Source organism: Mya arenaria, chromosome 9 (genome assembly GCF_026914265.1).
Source record: "Mya arenaria isolate MELC-2E11 chromosome 9, ASM2691426v1".
NCBI classification, from domain to species: Eukaryota; Metazoa; Mollusca; class Bivalvia; order Myida; family Myidae; genus Mya; species Mya arenaria.
This window is the reverse complement of record NC_069130.1, coordinates 4,803,591-4,827,576: the sequence shown is the minus strand read 5'-3', so window position 1 is coordinate 4,827,576 and position 23,986 is coordinate 4,803,591. Positions and strand designations below refer to the sequence as shown.

General features: G+C 41.1%; 1 protein-coding gene across 1 annotated transcript in view; it reads right to left on the bottom strand.

Annotated features, from left to right (window-relative positions):
- LOC128202681 (5'-3' exoribonuclease 1-like) overlaps positions 1-23,986 on the bottom strand; it is a 76,022-nt gene that overhangs the window by 35,402 nt on the left and 16,634 nt on the right. Inside the window, 12 exon segments of the mRNA XM_052903729.1 lie at positions 12,572-12,700; positions 13,185-13,327; positions 13,776-13,910; positions 14,326-14,400; positions 15,017-15,104; positions 15,344-15,418; positions 16,237-16,319; positions 16,726-16,944; positions 17,787-17,913; positions 20,629-20,798; positions 22,251-22,370; positions 22,721-22,877. Of these exon segments, the coding sequence (XP_052759689.1) occupies positions 12,572-12,700; positions 13,185-13,327; positions 13,776-13,910; positions 14,326-14,400; positions 15,017-15,104; positions 15,344-15,418; positions 16,237-16,319; positions 16,726-16,944; positions 17,787-17,913; positions 20,629-20,798; positions 22,251-22,370; positions 22,721-22,877 (1,521 nt within the window).

The window sequence follows — 23,986 nt, the reverse complement described above, 5'->3', positions numbered from 1 at the left end:
CACAGACAGTCAGCAAGTATCTAGTCAATAGTGGCACAGACAGTCAGCAAGTATCTAGTCAATGGTGGCACAGACAGTCAGCAAGTATCTAGTCAATAGTGGCACAGACAGTCAGCAAGTATCTAGTCAATGGTGGCACAGACTGTCAGCAAGTATCTAGTCAATGGTGGCACAGACGGTCTGTAAGTATCCAGTCAATGGTGGCACAGACAGTCAGCAAGTATCTAGTCAATAGTGGCACAGACAGTCAGCAAGTATCTAGTCAATGGTGGCACAGACAGTCAGCAAGTATCTAGTCAATGGTGGCACAGACGGTCTGTAAGTATCCAGTCAATGGTGGCACAGACAGTCAGCAAGTATCTAGTCAATGGTGGCACAGACTGTCAGCAAGTATCTAGTCAATAGTGGCACAGACAGTCAGCAAGTATCTAGTCAATGGTGGCACAGACAGTCAGCAAGTATCTAGTCAATAGTGGCACAGACAGTCAGCAAGTATCTAGTCAATGGTGGCACAGACAGTCAGCAAGTATCTAGTCAATAGTGGCACAGACTGTCAGCAAGTATCTAGTCAATAGTGGCACAGACTGTCAGTAAGTATCTAGTCAATAGTGGCACAGACTGTCAGCAAGTATCTAGTAAATAGTGGCACAGACTGTCAGTAAGTATCTAGTCAATAGTGGCACAGACTGTCAGTAAGTATCTAGTCAATAGTGGCACAGACTGTCAGTAAGTATCTAGTCAATAGTGGCACAGACTGTCAGCAAGTATCTAGTCAATAGTGGCACAGACTGTCAGCAAGTATCTAGTCAATAGTGGCACAGACTGTCAGCAAGTATCTAGTAAATAGTGGCACAGACTGTCAGCAAGTATCTAGTCAATAGTGGCACAGACAGTCAGCAAGTATCTAGTCAATGGTGGCACAGACAGTCAGTAAGTATCTAGTAAATAGTGGCACAGACAGTCAGCAAGTATCTAGTCAATAGTGGCACAGACAGTCAGCAAGTATCTAGTAAATAGTGGCACAGACTGTCAGCAAGTATCTAGTCAATGGTGGCACAGATAGTCAGCAAGTATCTAGTCAATGATGGCACAGACTGTCAGTTAATATCTATTCAATAGTGGCACAGACAGTCAGCAAGTATCTAGTTAATGGTGGCACAGACTGTCAGTAAGTATCTAGTCAATGATGGCACAGACTGTCAGTAAGTATCTAGTCAATGGTGGCACAGACTGTCAGCAAGTATCTAGTCAATGGTGGCACAGACTGTCAGTTAGTATCTAGTCAATAGTGGCACAGACAGTCAGCAAGTATCTAGTTAATGGTGGCACAGACTGTCAGTAAGCATCTAGTCAATGATGGCACAGACTGTCAGTAAGTATCTAGTCAATGGTGGCACAGACTGTCATCAAGTATCTAGTTAATGGTGGCACAGACAGTCAGTAAGTATCTAGTCAATGATGGCACAGACTGTCAGTAAGTATCTAGTCAATGGTGGCACAGACTGTCAGCAAGTATCTAGTCAATGGTGGCACAGACTGTCAGTTAGTATCTAGTCAATAGTGGCACAGACAGTCAGCAAGTATCTAGTCAATGGTGGCACAGACAGTCAGCAAGTATCTAGTCAATGGTGGCACAGACTGTCAGTAAGTATCTAGTCAATAGTGGCACAGACTGTCAGTTAGTATCTAGTCAATAGTGGCACAGACAGTCAGCAAGTATCTAGTCAATGGTGGCACAGACTGTCAGTTAGTATCTAGTCAATAGTGGCACAGACAGTCAGCAAGTATCTAGTCAATGGTGGCACAGACTGTCAGTAAGTATCTAGTCAATGGTGGCACAGACTGTCAGCAAGTATCTAGTTAATGGTGGCACAGACAGTCAGCAAGTATCTAGTCAATGATGGCACATACTGTCAGTAAGTATCTAGTCAATGGTGGCACAGACTGTCAGCAAGTATCTAGTCAATGGTGGCACAGACTGTCAGTTAGTATCTAGTCAATAGTGGCACAGACTGTCAGTAAGTATCTAGTCAATGGTGGCACAGACAGTCAGCAAGTATCTAGTCAATGGTGGCACAGACTGTCAGTTAGTATCTAGTCAATAGTGGCACAGACAGTCAGCAAGTATCTAGTCAATGGTGGCACAGACTGTCAGCAAGTATCCAGTCAATGGTGGCACAGACTTTCAGTTAGTATCTAGTCAATAGTGGCACAGACAGTCAGCAAATATCCAGTCAATGGTGGCACAGACTGTCAGTTAGTATCTAGTCAATAGTGGCACAGACTGCCAGTAAGTATCTAGTCAATGGTGGCACAGACAGTCAGTTAGTATCTAGTCAATAGTGGCACAGACAGTCAGCAAATACCCAGTCAATGGTGGCACAGACAGTCAGCAAGTATCTAGTCAATAGTGGCACAGACTGCCAGTAAGTATCTAGTCAATGGTGGCACAGACTTTCAGTTAGTATCTAGTCAATAGTGGCACAGACAGTCAGCAAATATCCAGTCAATGGTGGCACAGACTGTCAGTTAGTATCTAGTCAATAGTGGCACAGACAGTCAGCAAATATCCAGTCAATGGTGGCACAGACAGTCAGCAAGTATCTAGTCAATAGTGGCACAGACTGCCAGTAAGTATCTAGTCAATGGTGGCACAGACAGTCAGCAAGTATCTAGTCAATAGTGGCACAGACTGCCAGTAAGTATCTAGTCAATGGTGGCACAGACAGTCAGCAAATATCCAGTCAATGGTGGCACAGACTGTCAGTTAGTATCTAGTCAATAGTGGCACAGACTTTCAGTTAGTATCTAGTCAATAGTGGCACAGACAGTCAGCAAATATCCAGTCAATGGTGGCACAGACGGTCTGTAAGTATCCAATCAATGGTTGCACAGACTGCCAGTAAGTATCTAGTCAATGGTGGCACAGACAGTCAGCAAATATCCAGTCAATGGTGGCACAGACGGTCTGTAAGTATCCAATCAATGGTTGCACAGACTGCCAGTAAGTATCTAGTCAATGGTGGCACAGACAGTCAGCAAATATCCAGTCAATGGTGGCACAGACGGTCTGTAAGTATCCAATCAATAGTGGCACAGACTGCCAGTAAGTATCTAGTCAATGGTGGCACAGACAGTCAGCAAATATCCAGTCAATGGTGGTACAGACGGTCTGTAAGTATCCAATCAATGGTTGCACAGACTGTCAGTTAGTATCTAGTCAATAGTGGCACAGACTGTCTGTAAGTATCCAGTCAATGGTGGCACAGACAGTCAGCAAGTATCTAGTCATTGGTGGCACAGACTGTCAGTAAGTATCTAGTCAATAGTGGCACAGACAGTCAGCAAGTATCCAGTTAATGGTGGCACAGACTGCTAGTTAGTATCTAGTCAATGGTGGCACAGACTGTCAGTTAGTATCTAGTCAATAGTGGCACAGACAGTCAGCAAGTATCCAGTCATTGGTGGCACAGACTGTCAGTTAGTATCTAGTTAATGGTGGCAAAGACAGTCAGCAAGTATCTAGTTAATGGTTGCACAGACTGTCAGTAAGTATCTAGTCAATAGTGTCACAGACTGTCAGCAAGTATCCAGTCAATGGTGGCACAGACTGTCAGTTAGTATCTAGTCAATAGTGGCACAGACTGCCAGTAAGTATCTAGTCAATGGTGGCACAGACAGTCAGCAAGTATCTAGTCAATGGTGGCACAGACGATCTGTAAGTATCCAGTCAATGGTGGCACAGACAGTCAGCAAGTATCTAGTCAATAGTGGCACAGACAGTCAGCAAGTATCTAGTCAATGGTGGCACAGACGATCTGTAAGTATCCAGTCAATGGTGGCACAGACAGCCAGTAAGTATCTAGTCAATGGTGGCACAGACAGTCAGCAAGTATCTAGTCAATGGTGGCACAGACGATCTGTAAGTATCCAGTCAATGGTGGCACAGACAGTCAGCAAGTATCTAGTCAATGGTGGCACAGACTGTCAGTTAGTATCTAGTCAATAGTGGCACAGACTGTCAGCAAGTATCTAGTTAATGGTGGATCAGACTGTCAGTTAGTATCTAGTTAATGGTGGCACAGACTGTCAGTAAGTATCTAGTCAATGGTGGCACAGACTGTCAGCAAGTATCTAGTCAATAGTGGCACAGACTGTCAGCAAGTATCTAGTTAATGGTGGATCAGACTGTCAGTTAGTATCTAGTTAATGGTGGCACAGACTGTCAGCAAGTATCTAGTCAATAGTGGCACAGACAGTCAGCAGGTATCTAGTCAATAGTGGCACAGACAGTCAGCAAGTATCTAGTCAATGGTGGCACAGACTGTCAGTTAGTATCTAGTCAATAGTGGCACAGACTGTCAGTAAGTATCTAGTTAATGGTGGCACAGACTGTCAGTAAGTATCTAGTTAATGGTGGCACAGACTGTCAGTAAGTATCTAGTCAATGGTGGCACAGACTGTCAGCAAGTATCTAGTCAATGGTGGCACAGACTGTCAGTTAGTATCTAGTCAATAGTGGCACAGACTGTCAGTAAGTATCTAGTTAATGGTGGCACAGACTGTCAGTAAGTATCTAGTCAATGGTGGCACAGACTGTCAGTAAGTATCTAGTCAATGGTGGCACAGATAGTCAGCAATTATCTAGTAAATGGTGGCACAGACTGTCAGCAAGTATCTAGTCAATGGTGGCACAGACAGTCAGCAAGTATCTAGTCAATAGTGGCACAGATAGTCAGTAAGTATCTAGTCAATGGTGGCACAGACAGTCAGGAAGTATCTAGTCAATGGTGGATCAGACTATTAGTAAGTATCTAGTCAATGGTGGCACAGATTGTCAGTAAGTATCTAGTCAATGGTGGCACAGACTGCCAGTAAGTATCTAGTCAATGGTGGCACAGACTGTCAGTAAGTATCTAGTCAATGATGGCACAGACTGCCAGTAAGTATCTAGTCGATAGTGGCACAGACAGTCAGCAAGTATCTAGTCAATGGTGGCACAGACGGTCTGTAAGTATCCAGTTAATCGTGGCACAGACAGTCAGCAAGTATCTAGTCAATGGTGGCACAGACAGTCAGTAAGTATCTAGTCAATGGCGGCACAGACTGTCAGCAAGTATCTAGTCAATGGTGGCACAGACTGTCAGTAAGTATCTAGTCAATGGTGGCACAGACTGTCAGTAAGTATCCAGTCAATGGTGGCACAGACCGTCAGTAAGTATCTAGTCAATGGTGGCACAGACAGTCAGCTAGTATCTAGTTTATGGTGGCACAGACAGTCAGAAGTTATCAGTATCCACTCAATGATAGCACAGACAGTCAGTAAGTATCCAGTCAATGGTGGCACTGACGCCCAGTAAGTATCCAGTCAATGGTGGCACAGACAGTCAGTAAGTATCACACAGACGGTCTGTTAGTATCCAGTCAATGGTGGCACAGACGGTCTGTTACTATACAGTCAATGGTTGCACAGACAGTCAGTAGGTATCTAGTAAATGGTGGCACAGACGATCTGTAAGTATACAGTCAATATTTTAACAGATGGTCAGTAAGTATCTAGTCAATGGTGTCATAGACGATCAGTTAGTATCAAGTCAATGGTTGCACAATAGGTCAGAAATTATTAAGTCAATGGTGGCACAGACGGTGATTAAATATCAAGTCAATGATGACACAAACAGTCAGTCAGTATCCAGTCAATGGTAGTACAGACAATCTGTAAATATTTACTGGCAGTAGGCACAGTAAGTCAGTAAGTATCTAGCCAATGGTGGCACAAGAGATCAGAAAGTATCAGACAGTCAGTAAGTAATAAGTAAATGGTGGTACAGACAATCTGTAAGTATTCACTGGCAGTAGGCACAAACTGTCAGTATATATCTAATCAATGGTGGCACAGACTGTCAGTAAGTATCTAGTCAATGGTGGCACAGACACTCAGTAAGAATCAGTATCCGCCCAATGATGTCACAGACAGTCAGTAAGTATCCAGTCAATGGTAGCACAGACAGTCAATGGTGACACAAACGGTCTGGTCTGTAAGTATCCAGTCAATGGTAACATAGACGGTCTGTTACTATCCAGTCAATGGTTGCACAGACAGTCAGTAGGTATCTAGTCAATGGTGGCAGAGACAGTCTGTAAGAATACAGTCAATAGTGTAGCAGATGGTCAGTAAGTATCTAGTCAATGATGTCACAGACGGTCAGTAAGTATACACTGCCAATAGGCAAAGACGGTCAGTCAGAATCCAGTCAATGGTGGTCCAGTCAGTGAGCATACATTGGCAGTAGGAACAGACGGTCAGTAAGTATTCACTTGCAATAGGCAAAGACGGTCAGTCAGCATCCAGTCAATGGTGGTCCCATCAGTAAGTATACATTAATAGAAGGAACAGATGGCCAGTAAGCACACACTTGCAGGAGGGACAGACGGTCTGTAAGTATACATTGGCAGAAGACACGGAAGGTCAGTAGGAATACACTGGCAGTAGGCAAAGATGGTCAGTAAGTATCAAGTTGATAGTGTCAAAGACGGTCAGTAGGTATTTATTGGCAGTAGGCACATAAAGTCAGTATGTATTGACTGGCAGTAGGCACAGACCGTAAGTAAGTATAAAGTCAATGGGGTCACAGACGGTCAGTAGGTATACACTGGCAGTAGGCACATATTGCCGGTTACTATACACTGGCAGTAGGCACAGACGGTCAGTAAATATTCACAGGCAATGTGCAAAGACGGTCTGTCAGTATCCAGTCAATGGTTGCCCAGTCAGTAAGTACAAACTGACAGTAGGCACAGACGGTCAGAAAATATACATCAACAGTAAGTTCAGACAGTCAGTACGTATAAACATGCAGTAGGAACAGACGGTCACGAATTAAACACTGGTTCGAGGCGCAGCCAAATAGTAAGTAAAGACTGGCAGTATGCACAGATGGTTAGTAAGTATTTAATGGAAGTAGGCACAGACAATCAGTATGTTAACACTGGCAGTTGGTACAGACAGTCAGTATGTATACACTGGCAGTAGGCAGAGACAGTCAGTAAGTATACACTAAAAGTCAGACAGGTAGTTAGTATCCAGTCAATGGTATCACAGACAATCAGTAATTATTCACTGGCAGAAGGCACAGACGGTCAGTAAGTATCCATCTGATGTTGTCTCAGACGGTCACAAATTATTCACTGGAAGTAAACACAGACGGTCACTAAGTATCCAGTCAATGGTGGCACAGATGATCAGTTAGTATACACAAGCAGTAGGCACTGACGGTCAGTAAGTATATACTGGTAGTAGGCACAGACGGTCGGTAAGTATTTACTGGCGGAAGGCACAGACAAGTTAGTATACACTGGCAGTTGGCGAAGACGGACTATAATTATAAACAGGCAGTAGGCACAGACAGTCAGTAAGTATACACCGGCAGTAGGCACAGACCGTCTGTAAGTATAAACTGGCAGTAGACACAGACAGTCAGTAAATAAACATTGGCAGTAGGGACACACCGTCAGTAAGTATACACTGGCAATTGGCACAGCCAGTCTTTAAGTATACACTGGCAGTTGGAACAGAAGGTCAGTAAGTATACACAGGCAGTAGGCACAGACGGTCAGTAAGTATACTTTGGCAGTTGGCACAGAGGAGGAGTAAGTTTACACTGGCAGTAGGCACAGACGGTCAGTAACTGTACACTGGCACAAAGGGTCTGTAAGTATAATCTTGCCGTAGAAACAGAGGGTCTGTAAGTATTCACTGCCAGTAGGCACAGACGTTCAGCTATTATATACTGGCAGTAGGCACAGGCGGTTGGTAAGTATTTACTGGCAGTAGGCAGAGAGGGTCAGTAGGTATACACTGGGTGGGAGTAGACACAGAAGGTCTGTAAGTATACACTGACAGAAGACACATAGGGTCTGTTAGTATATACAGGCAGGAGACACAGAGGGTCTGTAAAAATACACTGACAGGAGGCCAGAGGGTTTGTAAGTATACACTGGCAGTAGACACATAGGGTCTGTAAGTATACAATGGCAGCGGACACATATGGTCTGTAAGTATACACTGGGAGTAGGCAAAGAGGGTCTGTAAGTATACACTGGCAGTAGACACATAGGGATTTAAGTATACACTGGCAGTTTTCACAGACGGTCAGTAAGATTACACTGGCAGTAGACACAGAGGGTTTGTAGGTATACACTGGCAGTAGACACAGAGGGTCTGTACGTATACACTGGCAGTAGACACAGAGGGTTTGTAGGTATACACTGGCAGTAGGCACAGACGGTCAGTAAGTATACACTGGAAGTAGACACATACTCTCAGATGGTATAAGCTGTCACAGACGGTCTGTAAGTATACATTAGCAGATGGCTCAGACGGTCAGTAGGTATACACTGGAAGTAGACACTTACTCTCAGATGGTATAAACTGACACAGACGGTCATTATGTATAAACTATCAGTAGACACAGACGGTCAGTAGGTAAACACTGGCAGTAGGCACAGACGATCAGTAAGCATACACTGGAAGTAGACACATAATCTCAGATGGTATAAGCTGACACAGACGGTCTGTAAGTATACATTAGCAGATGGCTCAGACGGTCAGTAGATATACACTGGAAGTAGACACTTACTCTCAGATGGTATAAACTGACACAGACGGTCATTATGTATAAACTATCAGTAGACACAGACGGTCAGTAGGTAAACACTGGCAGTAGGCACAGACGATCAGTAAGTTAACACTGGCAATTTGCACAGCCGGTCTGTAAGTATACACTGGCAGTGGGCACAGACGGTCAATAAGCATACACTGGCAGTGGGCCCAGTCGGTCAGGAAGTATACACTGGCAGTAGACACAGATGGTCTGTAAGTATACACTGGCAGTGGTTTCCGACGGTCAGTAGGTATACACTGGGAGTAGACACATAGGGTCTGTAAGTATACAATGGCAGTAGACACATAGGGTCTGTAAGTATATACTGGCTGTAGACAAAGAGGGTCTGTAAGAATACACTGACAGGAGGTCAGAGGGTTTGTAAGTATACATTGGCAGTAGACACATAGGGTATTTGTGTATACACTGGCAGTTTTCACAGACGGTCAGTATGATAACACTGACAGTAGACCCAGAGGGTTTTTAGGTATACACTGGCAGTAGACACAGAGGGTTTGTAGGTATACACTGGCAGTAGGCACAGACGGTCAGTAAGTATACACTGACAGTGGGCACAGACGGTCAGTATGTAAACACTGGCAATGGGCACAAAAGGTCAGTAAACATACACTGGCAGTGGGCAGAGATGGTCTGTAAGTATACACTGGCAGTAATGACAGACGGTCAGAAAGTATACACTGGTAGTAGACACAGACTCTCAGTAGGTATACACTGGCAGTAGATACAGACTATTAATGAGTATACACTTGCAGTAGACACAGACGGTCCGTGAGAATAAACTGGTAGTAGTCACAGACGGTCAGTAAGTATACACTGGCAGTAGACACAGACGGTCCGTGAGAATACACTGGCAGTAGATACGGACTATCAGTAAGTATACACTGGCAGTAGTCACAGACGGTCAGTAAGTATACACTTGCAGTAGCACAAACAGTTAGTGAGTGTACACTGCCAGTAGACACAGACGGTCAGTAAGTATACACTTGCAGTAGCACAAACAGTTAGTGAGTATACACTGGCGGTAGACACAGACGGTCAGTAGGTATATACTGGCAGCAGACACATACGGTCAGTAAGTATACACTTGGAGTAGAACAAACGGTTAGTGAGTATACACTGCCAGTATGCACAGACTCTCAGTAAGTATACACTGGCAGTAGTACAAACGGTCAGTGAGTATACACTGGCGGTAGACACAGACAGTCAGTAAGTATATACTGGCAGTAGACACATACGGTCAGTAAGTATACACTTGGAGTAGAACAAACGGTTAGTGAGTATACACTGCCAGTATTCACAGACTCTCAGTAAGTATACACTGGCAGTAGCACAAACGGTCAGTGAGTATACACTGGCGGTAGACACAGACGGTCAGTAAGTATATACTGGCAGTAGACACATACGGTCAGTAAGTATACACTTGGAGTAGAACAAACGGTTAGTGAGTATACACTGCCAGTATGCACAGACTCTCAGTAAGTATACATTGACAGTAGGCACAGTTGGGCAGTAAGAATACACTGGCAGTAGGCACAAACGGTCAGTAAGTATACACTGGCAGTAGCACAGACTGTCAGTGAGCATACACTGGCAATTGGCACAGAGGGTCAGTTCGCATACACGGGCAATACGCACAGACGGTTAGTCAGTATACACCAGCAGTAGACACAGACGGTCAGAAAGTATACACTTGCAGTAGGCTCAGACAGTCAGAATTTATACACTGGCAGTAGGCACAGAAGGTCAGTAAGTATACACTGGCAATAGTCACCGACGGTCAGTAAGTATACACTGTTAGTAGGCACAGACCTCAGGAACTATACACTGGCAATAGTCACAGGCAGTCAGTAAGAATACACTGGCACTAGGCACAGATGGTCAGTAAGAAAACACGGCTTAATAGTCACAGACAGTCAGCAAATATACACTGGTAGTAGGCACAGACTCTCAGTAAGTAAACACTGGCAATAGTCACAGACGGTCAGTAAATATACACTGGCAATAGTCACACACGGTCAGTAAATACACAATGGCATAAGTCGCAGACGGTCAGTAAGTATACACTGGCAGTAGGCACACATGGTCAGTAAGTATACATTGGCAATAGTCGCAGACGGTCAGTAAGTATACATTGGCAATAGTCGCAGACGGTAAGTAAGTATACATTGGCAATAGTCGCAGACGGTCAGTAAGTATACACTGGCAGTAGGCACAGACGGTCAGTAAGTATACACTGGCAGTAAGCACGGACGGTCAGTAAGTATACACTGGCAGTAGGCACAGACGGTCAGTAAGTATACACTGGCAGTAAGCACGGACGGTCAGTAAGTATACACTGGCAGTAGGCACAGACGGTCAGTAAGTATACACTGGCAGTAGTCACAGACGGTCAGTAAGTATACACTGGCAGTAGGCACAGACGGTCAGTAAGTATACACTGGCAGAAGTCACAGACGGTCAGTAAGTATACACTGGCAGTAGTCACAGACGGTCAGTAAGTATACACTGGCAGTAGGCACAGACGGTCAGTAAATATACACTGGCAGTAGGCACAGGAGGTTATTAAGTATACACTGGCAGTAGTCACAGACGGTCAGTAAGTATACACTGGCAGTAATCACAGATGGTCAGTAAGTATACACTGGCAGTAAGCACGGGCGGTCAGTAAGTATACACTGGCAGTAGGCATAGACGGTCAGTAGATATACACTGGTAATAGGCACAGACGGTCGTTTAGTAAACACTGGCAATAGTCACAGACGGTCAGTAAGTATACACTGGCAGTATACACAGACGGTCAGTTAGTATACACTGACTGTATACATTTGCAGTACGCACACAATGTCATTAAGTTAACACTGGCAGTTGGCTGACAACATCAGTAAGTATACACTGGCAGTGGGCACACAACGCCATTAATTTACACCGGCAGTTGGCACACAACGTCAGTAAGTATACATAGGCAGTAGGCACACAACGTCAGTAAGTATACACTGGCAGTAGGCACACAACGTCAGTAAGTATACACTGGCAGTAGGCACACAACGCCATTAATTTACACCGGCAGTTGGCACACATCGTCAGTAAGTATACACTGGCAGTAGGCACACAACGTCAGTAAGTATACACTGGCAGTAGGCACACATCGTCAGTAAGTATACACTGGCAGTAGGCACACAACGTCAGTTAGCATACACAGGCAGTAGGCACACAACGTCAGTAAGTATACACTGGCAGTAGGCACACAACGCCATAAAGTATACACTGGCAGTAGGCACACAACGTCAGTAAGTATACACTGGCAGTAGGCACACAACGCCATAAAGTATACACTGGCAGTAGGCACACATCGTCAGTAAGTATACACTGGCAGTAGGCACACAACGTCAGTTAGCATACACAGGCAGTAGGTACAACCATCAATAATTGGCAAATTAGGCCAATTGTTTAGATTAAATTCGATGTTAATTAGAAATCAAGTTACAGATATAGTTTAGATGACTGTTATTGCTGAACATGATGTTGACTGTGTTCCACAGAATGTTAGATTGCACTTTTCTTTGTTTATTATAATACATTTTATTGATTTATTTGTTATTTCACCATTATTTCATAGTGATCTTGAAATGTATCTTTATATTACTTAAAATGTATCTCCATTGATGGAAGAAATAATTTTAAATTTCATACATCATATGCTGTTGTCTTACGACACCCTTTTTCTCTTATGGTCAATAATCAAACCCTTCACCAACTTCCTTGCAGTTTGTCTTAATATAAATGCGACAAACAAGAGAAACAAGCTTAGTAGCAAATGTTTAAACAAAAAAACCTTTTAATGGCACTAGGGTAAACGCAAAATACATAGAACATAAAAACCAACTTACTTCTTAATATAATCCCTGAGGGTGTCGAAACTCTTGAAGGAGTAGGCCCATTTTCCGTCCTGCAGCCTAGTGTACCCTGGCACCTCCTCTTGCTTCTTTGTAAACTTCAGGTTCAAACCAATGTTCACCCTGCATAAAGTAAAATCAGATTGCGATACTGAACTGTCTAGCCTCATTACTGTGTAATATACGACTATGTGACTACCAGACTGTTGTTAGGGCATTTGCTTCTCACCATGGTGCCCCAGGTTTGACTCTCAGCCAGGGCATATGCTAGTTTGGTTCGTTGGCTTGACAAGTGGGTTTTCTTCGGATACTCAAGTTTCCCCAACAAGAAGCAAACCACACTATCATGCCACATAGTGCCAATACATATGATTATGTATTATAGTTAAAAAAAAATTTGCAATCATTGTTAAATAAATATTGTTTTTGAAATATGATCATTGATTGATATTTGATACATCTTAAGACTAAAAAATTGCTCCTACATAAAAGAAAAGAACTCTGACATAATAATGGTACATGTACAGGGAATGGAAATTTAGCCAGTATAAATAAGTGTATTATCACTATTTTTACTGTGGAGTAGTAACAAAAGCTCATTATGTACCTGTGAGGGTTCATTTGTTCACTGACGACCTCCTCGCAGCCCGCAGTAACATAGATGGTCCCTGTTAGTTGGGACAACAGGTGACTGCTGATTCCCAGCTTCTGTGCCCCCACAAAACCAGGGACATACTGGATGTCAAAGTCCTTTATAGGGAGGAAAAAGGAACCATATAACGATATCATCTATGAAATTTATAGATAGCCATATAAGTTTGAGGAGCTAGTGACTACTGAATCCCAGCTTCTTGACCACCACAACACCAGGGATATACTGGACAACAGTCCTTTAAAGCCGGCATTCAGTAACAAATAATTTCTGTTGATACGAAAAAGGTGCACTCTCTGTGATTTCCGGGTAATTAATTAAAATCTGTGTTGAATAAAAGTGTGTTGAATAAAAGTGATATACTCAGATTTTTACAGTCATTGTTAGGGATGCTAGAGAGCTACCCAAACTGGTGTACCTTCATAGTGCTGAAGATTTCAGCCATGCTTGGTTCCTCCAAGATTTAGGGGTTGATTCTTACTCCTTTCCTCTCTATCTGTGACCACTACACATGTATACAAGATACAACATTGTATGTGGCCCTACCTGCATGGTGTTAACAATGTATGCCAGGCTTGGCTCCTCCAGAATGGAGAGGTTGATTTTCACATCCCAACTCTGCATGTCAATTCGCAACACTTCCCCCTGACAGCCGTAGTGGGGCCAACCCAACATGAAGACCTGCAGGCAAAATCAAGGATCAAATTAAAAAGCAAAAATTATACAAATATTTTTTGCATACAATCATACAAAATATTTTTGTATAATGTTCATGCCAGACAAATTACAATAGAATCTCCTGTTGCTCTGCCACTAGTTGGAATCTCTTGGCTCTGATTTGAAATCTGATGTGATCTGACCATATTATCTGATTATTCTCTGCTCGATCATAGGAAGTATCATAATAATGGCTGAGAAATGAAATATATCATTAGGTTCCTTATAAAACTACAGTTTTTAACCAAATAAAATGACTATGATTTCTGTTTTAGCCATATCCAAGATACTTTCTAGGGTGGTTAAGTAACAAATTCATGATTCATAACAAACTAGTGCTTAAAATGCTTACATGTTGCAATATTTAACTATTCAATACCTGAGCCTTCACTGGCATGTACTCTGACAGAGTGGTAACCTTCCCGAAGCCCGGCTCATGTACAAGTGTAATTTCCTGCAAATAAACAACTCATTTGAAAATGTAAAAATCATGTCATGAAATACTACAAATTTCCAAAATATGCCATTTTCAGGCATGTACTCAGGGAGAGATTCGAGAACTGGCAGAAACTTACCAGGGCAACGTAAAGCTTTTCCTAAACTGCGGCAGAAACTCTCATGGAATTGTTGAGTTACTGTTCAGTAAGAAAGGACAACTGAAGCATTTCCTATAGCCCATTAGCACTGTGTCATAAGCTGGATCTTTATTACTACTGGAAGATCAAATAACTCGCTAGCTCCTGGGAACCATTTCATGACAGGTTTGGGTCACGTGTTGAAATGCCATATTTTCCTTATTGATTCATTCTATGCATTCTTGTAAATTTAACTTGAACAAAAGTTTGAAACAGTTGCGGATACGCCATTCGTGACATTACCACAGAATCAAGATGTCTGAAAGAGAAGCCCAGGAGTGTGTCGAAAAGTGATTTTACTGATTGCCACGTCACAAATGCCTTCCTACTTTAACTATGCCTGTACCCTGGTTAGGCACAAAGACAACAAGAAAGACTTTATCTTTATCTATCAGGAATAGAATATCAATGGTGCACTTGTTAAAAACTCCCTACCTTGACAGTTGCCTGGAGAGCAAAGGTGACCGGATTTGCACCAAACTGTTTCTCCATGGTGATACGTTCATTGGAATCAATAATGTACCTGGAACAATTCAGTACAACATAATGCACTACATCTATAACAGTTCATGTTATCAACATACATATTAATAATAATGTAAGTTTGTCTTTCACAAAACTAAAACCTGCACTTAGTAAGTACTAACTTACATCATCATACTACAGGTTAATCCACGCTTTATAACAATAATCAGTGCCTGCAACCAGCTTCCATATGAAATATTTATCACCTTGGCGCAAGCCTTAAACAGAATGACTTACTTTCTGCCTGTTATGGGCAGGGCCCGTAGCAGAATGTGTGTCTGTCCCACCTCCACTCCCAGTCGATCACGGTATCTGCAAGGATATCATACATGTACCATATCAGTCTCTTGCAATCTTGTTTAATTTTTGTCCAAATAAAACTATAAAACTAGAGCTATCACTGGATGCGACTAATACTCCCACTACACCATTTTCTTGTCAAAAAAGTTTCACTGGGACAGTTGTATGCTCATTGAATGTCCTTTTTGATGAGAAAGCAGCAATTACGTTCATGCTTATAATATGTAACACAGTCAATATGTATATGAAGTTTGAAGTAAATACGAACGACCTGAAGGACAAACGGATGGACAGGAAGGTGATTCCTATATACCTCAGACCACTACGTGGTTGTGGTGAGGGTATAATAATACCATTAGGATCTCTTTTGTTTCTTATGTTCTATCTTAGACCTTTTCCTGTATCATTTAATGCCAATTAACATCACCACAAGCTGCAAACAAAGCTCAACCATTTTTAAGACAGCAGAAGGACAATAATAATAGCCGCTATTGTGTGTTACTACAGATAATGACTGTATTTCCATACCCTATCTTTCCCTGTGAAAATAGTAAAAACCAGAAACCCAATCCACATTTCAGCTACGGTGTATCTCTCTTTATACCAGATATTAGTCATGTTCTCATCCAAGGTGTCTCGGCGTATTCAAGGTCAACCCTACACCCCTATTACATAATGGTATAAACCAGTTAACTCCACCCACCTTTCAGCTATGTGTCTCTTTCCTTGTACCAGATATTGGTCATGTTGTCATCCACGGCATCTCGGTGTATTCAAAGTCAACCCTACACCCCTATAACATAATGGTATAAACCAGTTACCCCACCCACCCTTCAGCTATGTTGGCTCTTTCCTTGTACCAGATATTGGTCATGTTGTCATCCACGGCCTCTCGGTGTATTCAAGGTCAATTCTACACCGCTATTACATGGTATAAACCAGGGACCCTACCCACCTGTATTCAATGGTGTCTCGCTCCTTGTTCCAATTCTTATTCTCTTTCTCATTCAAGGTGTCTAGCTGCATTCTAGGTTTACTCTGAAGGCTCCTTTCTGTCATCATTTACTTGGCTGAAGCTAGAAAAGTATTAAGATAGCTTACAAAGTCATTATTGCTTTCCAAGTGCATTTCTTTGTCCAAGGTAACCAATGGCCAGTAGATATCTTCAGTGGTTTAACACTTATGAGTATGTATATCAGTGATATGGAGCCGTGTCAATTATTTGTTTATATGTAATTATTATCTGTTAATTTCATTGCATATTATATGAAACGGCCCATTGAAAGAAATATAATACATTTCCACAATGGAATATGTGCAGTATTTTGGTCAACACTGTACCAGTATTTTTCGTCACAGACGGCCACAACTTTAGCCTCATACAGGTGCGGCCAGCTGACGTAAATCTCATGACCCAGGTATTCCTGGGCAATATTGTCGACCAATGGCACTGATTTTGAGGCCTCGATATGTAAAATCGTGTTGAAACCTCGACTGTTGGCTTGGAATACTTTTACACCTTTTTTGCTCAACTCGGCCTGTAAGAAACATTTGTTATAAACCAAGATGGCCCTTTATCATTCACCTGATGGGAGAAAGTGTTCTAAATGTTTTGATCGGACAGCATAGCGGACGCCTTCCACCGTTACGCCGCAATTGATATAATAACACGTCTCGTTTCTTAAACGGCTTATAAAACATGAAAAAGATGTAACATATGTAAAATGTAAAGATCCATAAATGTTACAATATTTATGTCAAAGAAGCACATTGTTACTTTGAATAAGCACATAATGACCTTAGCGGCCATGTTTTTCATGAATTACAATGGGGTGAAGGAATGTGATATATGGTCAACTAAGGAACATTTCAGTGAGCTTATTTTGAAACCAGGTGTTTTTAAAGAGAAGATTTTAATAGTTTTCCATATCGAACTATAGTCGTAGCTAGCCCCGCCCCTGGCAACGATGTTTGTTTTCAATAAATTAACATGGGGTGTGAATTACAATGGGGTGAAGGAATGTGATATATGGTCAACTAAGGAACATTTCAGTGAGCTTATTTTGAAACCAGGTGTTTTTAAAGAGAAGATTTTCATAGTTTTCCATATCGAACTATAGTCGTAGCTAGCCCCGCCCCTGGCAACGATGTTTGTTTTCAATAAATCAACATGAGGTGAAGATATTTGACAGAAGGTCACCCTAGGAACTATACCTTCAGGAAGTCTATATGATCATTTATGGTACGAGGCATTTTTTTTCTCATACAGTTGCAAACATATCATTCCAAAGCCATTTGCAGCATATCATTATAAAGCAAACTGCCTATGAAACTCAGCTGACAATTCTCTTACAGTGATGTATTTTGTAGACATACAAACCCTATAAGATATATGTCTTAGTGTGGGAAATCCTGGGAAGAACATATTTAGCTTGGCCCCTGGCAGTATGCCCATCCGGAGCTGGGCAGGGTGAATATGGTGGTCGTCTTGATTCACCTTGGTCAACCTGAAAAGATGTAGTAGATATACTGCATATTAGCTATGTAACAACATATGATGTACAAGATAGTGCATTATGGCTATGGAACAACCCATGATGTACAACATTTACAAGATAGTGCATACTAGATATGTTTATACCCATGATGTACACGAAATTGCATACTAGTTTTGTAACAATCATTGCTGTACAATATACTGCACAATAGCCATGTCACAACACAAATATGTACAATAAAGTGCATACTAGGCATGTAACAACCGATGTTGATTAAGATAATGCATGCTGGCTATGTAATAACCCATGATGTACAAGATAATGCAAACTGACCATGTTAAAACCCATTATGTACAAGATAATGCATACTGGCTTTGAGTCAATCCATGATAGACAAGATAATGTATACTGGCTATGTAACAACCCAAGATGTACAAGATAATGCAAACTGGCCATGTTAAAACCCATTATGCACAATATAATGTATACTGGCTATGCTACAACCCATGATATACAATATAATGCATACTGGCTGTGTTACAACCCATGGTGTACAAGATACTGCATACTAGCTATGTAACAACCTATGATGTACAATATACTGCATACTGGCTATGTCACTACCCATGATGTACAATATACTGCATACTGGCTATGTCACTACCCATGATGTACAATATACTGCATACTGGCTATGTTACAACCCATGATGTGAAAGATAGTGAATACAAGCTTTGTTACAACCCATAATGTACAAGATAGTACAAACTAGATATGTTTCAGCCCATGACGTTTAATATACTGCTAACTGACTTTAAACCAACCAATGGTGTACAATAGACTGCATACTAACTATGTGGCTACCCGTGGTGTACACTACACTGTATACTGCCTATGTAACAACCCATGATGTAAAATATACTGCATACTCTTTTTGTAACAAACCATGCTGTACACGATATTGCATTGCAGCTTTGTTTCAACCAATGGTGTATACGATAGTGCATACTGGCTGTGTTACAACCCATGGTGTACAAGATACTGCATACTAGCTATGTAACAACCTATGATGTACAAGAAACAACATACTAGCTACGTAACACCCCATGGTATACACAATACTGCATACAAGCTACGTAACAACCCGTGGTGTACCAAGAGCCTTCACAGTGTACTAGACTATACTGTTTTCAATATAATTTGTCAAAAAGTTCAAAACAGAATATGTATGAAATTAATCGAAAAAATGATGCTCACGAAAACACCTGTTGTGAATGCAGGAGTGAATCACATGACAGACTAACGAGTGGCTACCGAACACTCGAGGTCTTACTAATATATATGTACAGGTACTCCAGTACTGACTACTAAATATATACAGAGATACCAGAACTGACTAAATATATACAGAACATGCCAGAACAGACTACTAAATATCCAAAGAACACGTCAAGAGTGAATATTAAATATATACCGAACACTCCATGACTGACTGCTAAATATCTACAGAACGTTTTAGCACTGAATTTCTTATACCTACAGAACACACCAGGACTGACTACTAATTATGTACAGAATATTTCAGCACTGACTACCATACATCTACAGAACACTCCAGCACTGACTACTAAATATATACAGAACAACCCAGGACAGGCTACTCAATTTCTACAGAGAGCACTCCGAGACTGACTATTAAATATCAACAGAACAACCCAGGACAGGCTACTCAATTTCTACAAAACACTCAAGGAAATACTAAAAAATATTTACAAAACACTCCAGGACAGACTGCTCAATATCTACTGAACAAGCCAGGACAGACTGCTCAATATCTACTGAACAAGCCAGGACAGACTGCTCAATATCTACTGAACAAGCCAGGACAGACTACTCAATATCTACAAAACACGCAAGGAAAAACTAATAAATACTTAAAAAAACATTCCAGGACAGATATCTCAATATCTACTGAATAGGACAGACTAAGATATATTTTCAAAACGCTCCAGGACAGACTACTAAATATCTACAGAACAAGCCAGGACAGACTACTTAATACCAACAAAACATTCCATGACTTACCACATAGCTACATAAATATCAGTTACTTACTAATAATTATGTACAAAACACTCCAGGACTGACTACCTAATATCTTTAGAACAACCAGGACTGACTACTTAATATCCAGAGAAAACTCCAGGACTGACTACCAAATAATTACAAAACTACCAAGGAGTGACCACTAAATGGGTATGGAACACTCCAGAACTTGCTACTGAAAATCTCAGGACTGGCTGCTAAATATCTACAGAACCGGCCATGACTACTAAATATAAACAGAACACTCAAAGACTCACTACTAAATGACTACCCCAGGACTGGCTTCTAAATATATACAGAACACTTCAGGACTCACTACTAAATATATACAGAATACTCAAGGTTTGGCTACTAAATGGCTATAGAACACTACAGTACTAGCTCCTAAATGGCTACTGAACACTTCAGGACTGACTACCTTATATCTACAGAACACTCCAGGACTGACTAATTAATGACTACGGAACCATCCAGGACTGACTACTAAATGGCTACGGAACACTCCAGGACAGACTACTTAATAGCTGCTGAACATCCCGGTAAACTAAAAAGGAGTGGACCTAGATACTTGCTTACTTATATTGAATCCATGAAAAATACACTACTGGATGAAGTCACCTGGCGTGGTTGGCAGCTATATCAGGGAACGCCTCTGGCAGTATGGAGCGATACGGCTCTCCGGGCTCCTCTACATATTCATACAGCAGATGTGGCCCATGACTGTAACGGGCCTTTTCATTAGGGGTCAGCAAGTGACACACGGGCCGTATTGCCTCCAACAGTCGGTTCTAGGAAAAATATAGACTCAATTTGTTGAAAAATACAAACCCGACATTTTTAACTGGGGCAATTTCTCTAAGACTTCCATAACTCTAACGCTTTTCCCACTTCTCATTATATATACAGGTAATCGAATCATCATGATTTGCAGAAGACCGAATGTCGATGATAACATAGAAAGTTTGTTATATTTAGTTTAAAATTAATATTTTTTCTTAGAAATAATGTGACATAACTTGAAAAAAAAACATGTATAAGTCTGGTTTCCTTTGCAGAAATTAGAGCTAGTGTCAGTTTTGAGGGGCAAAAGATAGTGATCCAGTCATGGTTCGAGCACACAACCCTTAGAAAGAGACAAACTTATATGAAACCACAGGAATGGCTCGAGCAGACAACCCTCAGAGGGAGACACACTTATATGAAACATCAGGCATGGCTCAAGTAGACAACCCTCAGTGAATGACAGACTGTTATGAAACCTCAAGTATGGTTCGAGCACACAACCCTCAGTGAGAGCCAGACTGTTATGGAACATCAGCCATTGCTCAGGCACGCAACATTCAGTGAGAGACAGCCTGCCATGAAACCTTAGGCGGGCTCGAGCACACAACCCTCAGTGACAGGCAGACTTCTATATACCTCTGACATGGTTCGAGCACGAAACCCTATGCGAAAGGCAGACTACTATGAAATTTCAGGAAAGGCTTATACATGCATACTGCAATGAAACTTCCACCTCCTAAGTAAGGATTGATTACAAAGTGGTGAGTAGTTTCTTTTAGAAGGTTTTAAGCCAGGTTTCTAAAAAAAACCATTGCACTGCAAACGAGGAACATGGTGATAAGTAAATATGGGCATATCATTTTGGTCTGTGAAGAATTGAGATATTAAATATAAGACAAAAATGTTTAAGCGTGTTTAGTTGAAATAGTATTAGGTTAAACTGCTATGTATGTAAACTTTGTATGTTATTTGTATCATATATTGTTAGTTTTAATCATCACAGGAAACATTGTACAAGTAGTTTACATTTCCTTGATGACCGAAATGTGGGGCCATAACAAGACAGCACCTTTTCTTACCTTTAGCTATAACTCTAAGGAGCTTCTGAAATTGCACATGTTAACAATGGCTTTATTCTCACAAAGTAACCCCTACCTTAAATGTAGCTTTTAAGTGTTGAGTGCCTAGAAAAAGCCATGATGCCAGTTTCATTTTAGTTTGCTTGTTGTAACTTCAAAAAGATTAAATCTAAGAATCATTCCCCCTCCACTTTGTTTTCAACTTAAAACCTGGATATGTTAAAGTTTAAACGAGCCAAATATCATAACAAAAATATAAAACAAAGTAAATTTTACTACTAATTCAGACAAAGATATTAAATAAAGCATGCCACAGACATGCAAGGGCGATCTGTATCATTCCCTAGGTACAAGCAACAATGTTTAAATGTCATATACCTCATCAATGAAGGGTATGAGCACAACAGCCTCCCAGTCCTGTTGTTTACCGTTCAGATCTGTCTTAAAATCTGGCGGGTAGAACTCGATCACCGGTGATGTAGCGTTAGTCATCAGGTTCTGAGATGGTTAAAAACAAAATATTCTCCAATTAAAGTTGTAAACCTGAATGCTGAAAATTAAATATAAGTACTGGCAATGTTTTCCCTGTGATAATCGTTGAGTCTTAATCCTTAAGTATCTTCAATGCTCTAAGTACAACCAGATTGAGCTTCATAGAGGACTTGATACATATATTACATACATTGTGAACATGTCTACCAAATTAAATAAGTATCTTTTAAGTTGATCAGCAATTTATGCTTTAATGATAAGATGCACAAGAATGAACTTCAGTGATATGTTTTAAAAACAGATGTGGAAAATCACTTTGAGTTTCAGGAAACTAAACACCATATAGATACACCTACCTGGTAAGGTACGGGTAACAGTTCCTTGCTAGCGGCAGGTAACACGGCCATCAGCTGCTCAAATGGCATGAAGGGCGTGCCTATGTCAAATTTCAAATCTACGTCTGCAAAGTCCTTCACGTCGCTCACGTAGGGCGCGTAGTGGTGCGGGTAAAACCTACATTGAAACGGATAATCAGTTTCATCCTGCCATCTGATAACATAATAAAATCATGAAAGTGTCATAAAGGTCGTCAAATAAACGTCATGAAGGTCGCCAAATAAACGATATTTTACAGAGTTGGGCAAAACTAATCCAAATCCGAATCACTAAAGTAAAGTTGTCTACTGGTAACATGGACCATCCCCAAACACACCACAAATAAAAAACAGACATAAATACGAAACAAAACAAAAATAAAACAACAAACAGACGAACAACAAAACTACAACAACAGCAACAAACACACTATAATATCACTAAATTTGATGGATGCTCCCAATACGCTTATTTTCTATGAAAGGGCAGAGATTATCATTAAAAGTACTGTTAAAATAAATGGTTTTAGAATGTTTAAACACAAGTGCGTGATGAGTAAGGTTCGTGTGCGCTCCACTTCCTCTCATTGCCATATATCTATGAACTATGTTTTTATCTCGATACCATCAGTAGTTTTGAAGTTCTACTCCCGACAGGAGTGTGCAAGCACCAAGTGTAAAAAGAGGTTTAAGGATGATAACCTAATAAATAGGCATGATAGGTTAATCGCTCTTGAGCTCTGCACTTCCTCTCATTGACATCTATCATTATATCAACTTCTATTTCAATCCTATCTTTAATTTATGCCCGGATTAGAAACAGTTATGAAAGAATAGTTAAGAGGAGATACCTTAATAAATATGTATGATAGGAGTATGATTCTTGTGCACTGCACTTTTTCCCGTTGTCATTTATACATATACCAAATTTTGTTTAAATTACATCAGTAGTTTTGAAGTTAATCTCTGGGCAATTGTGTTACAGACGGAAAGACGGACGGATAAAGAAGCAACTATATGCTCTCCATTCGGGGAGCATAATCACAGTAATAAAATACTGCATTTGAGGGTCTTAAGATTATTTTCGTTGACTTCAACCAAATGACATATTGATCCCAATTTGTATTCATACGACCGACTAAAGTAATGGTATGTTGACTGTAAACCACTTGGAATAATGTCGCACAATAGCAAGTATTATTTTGAAAACATCGGATAAGATTCTAAGGGATAAAAAATGATTGATTC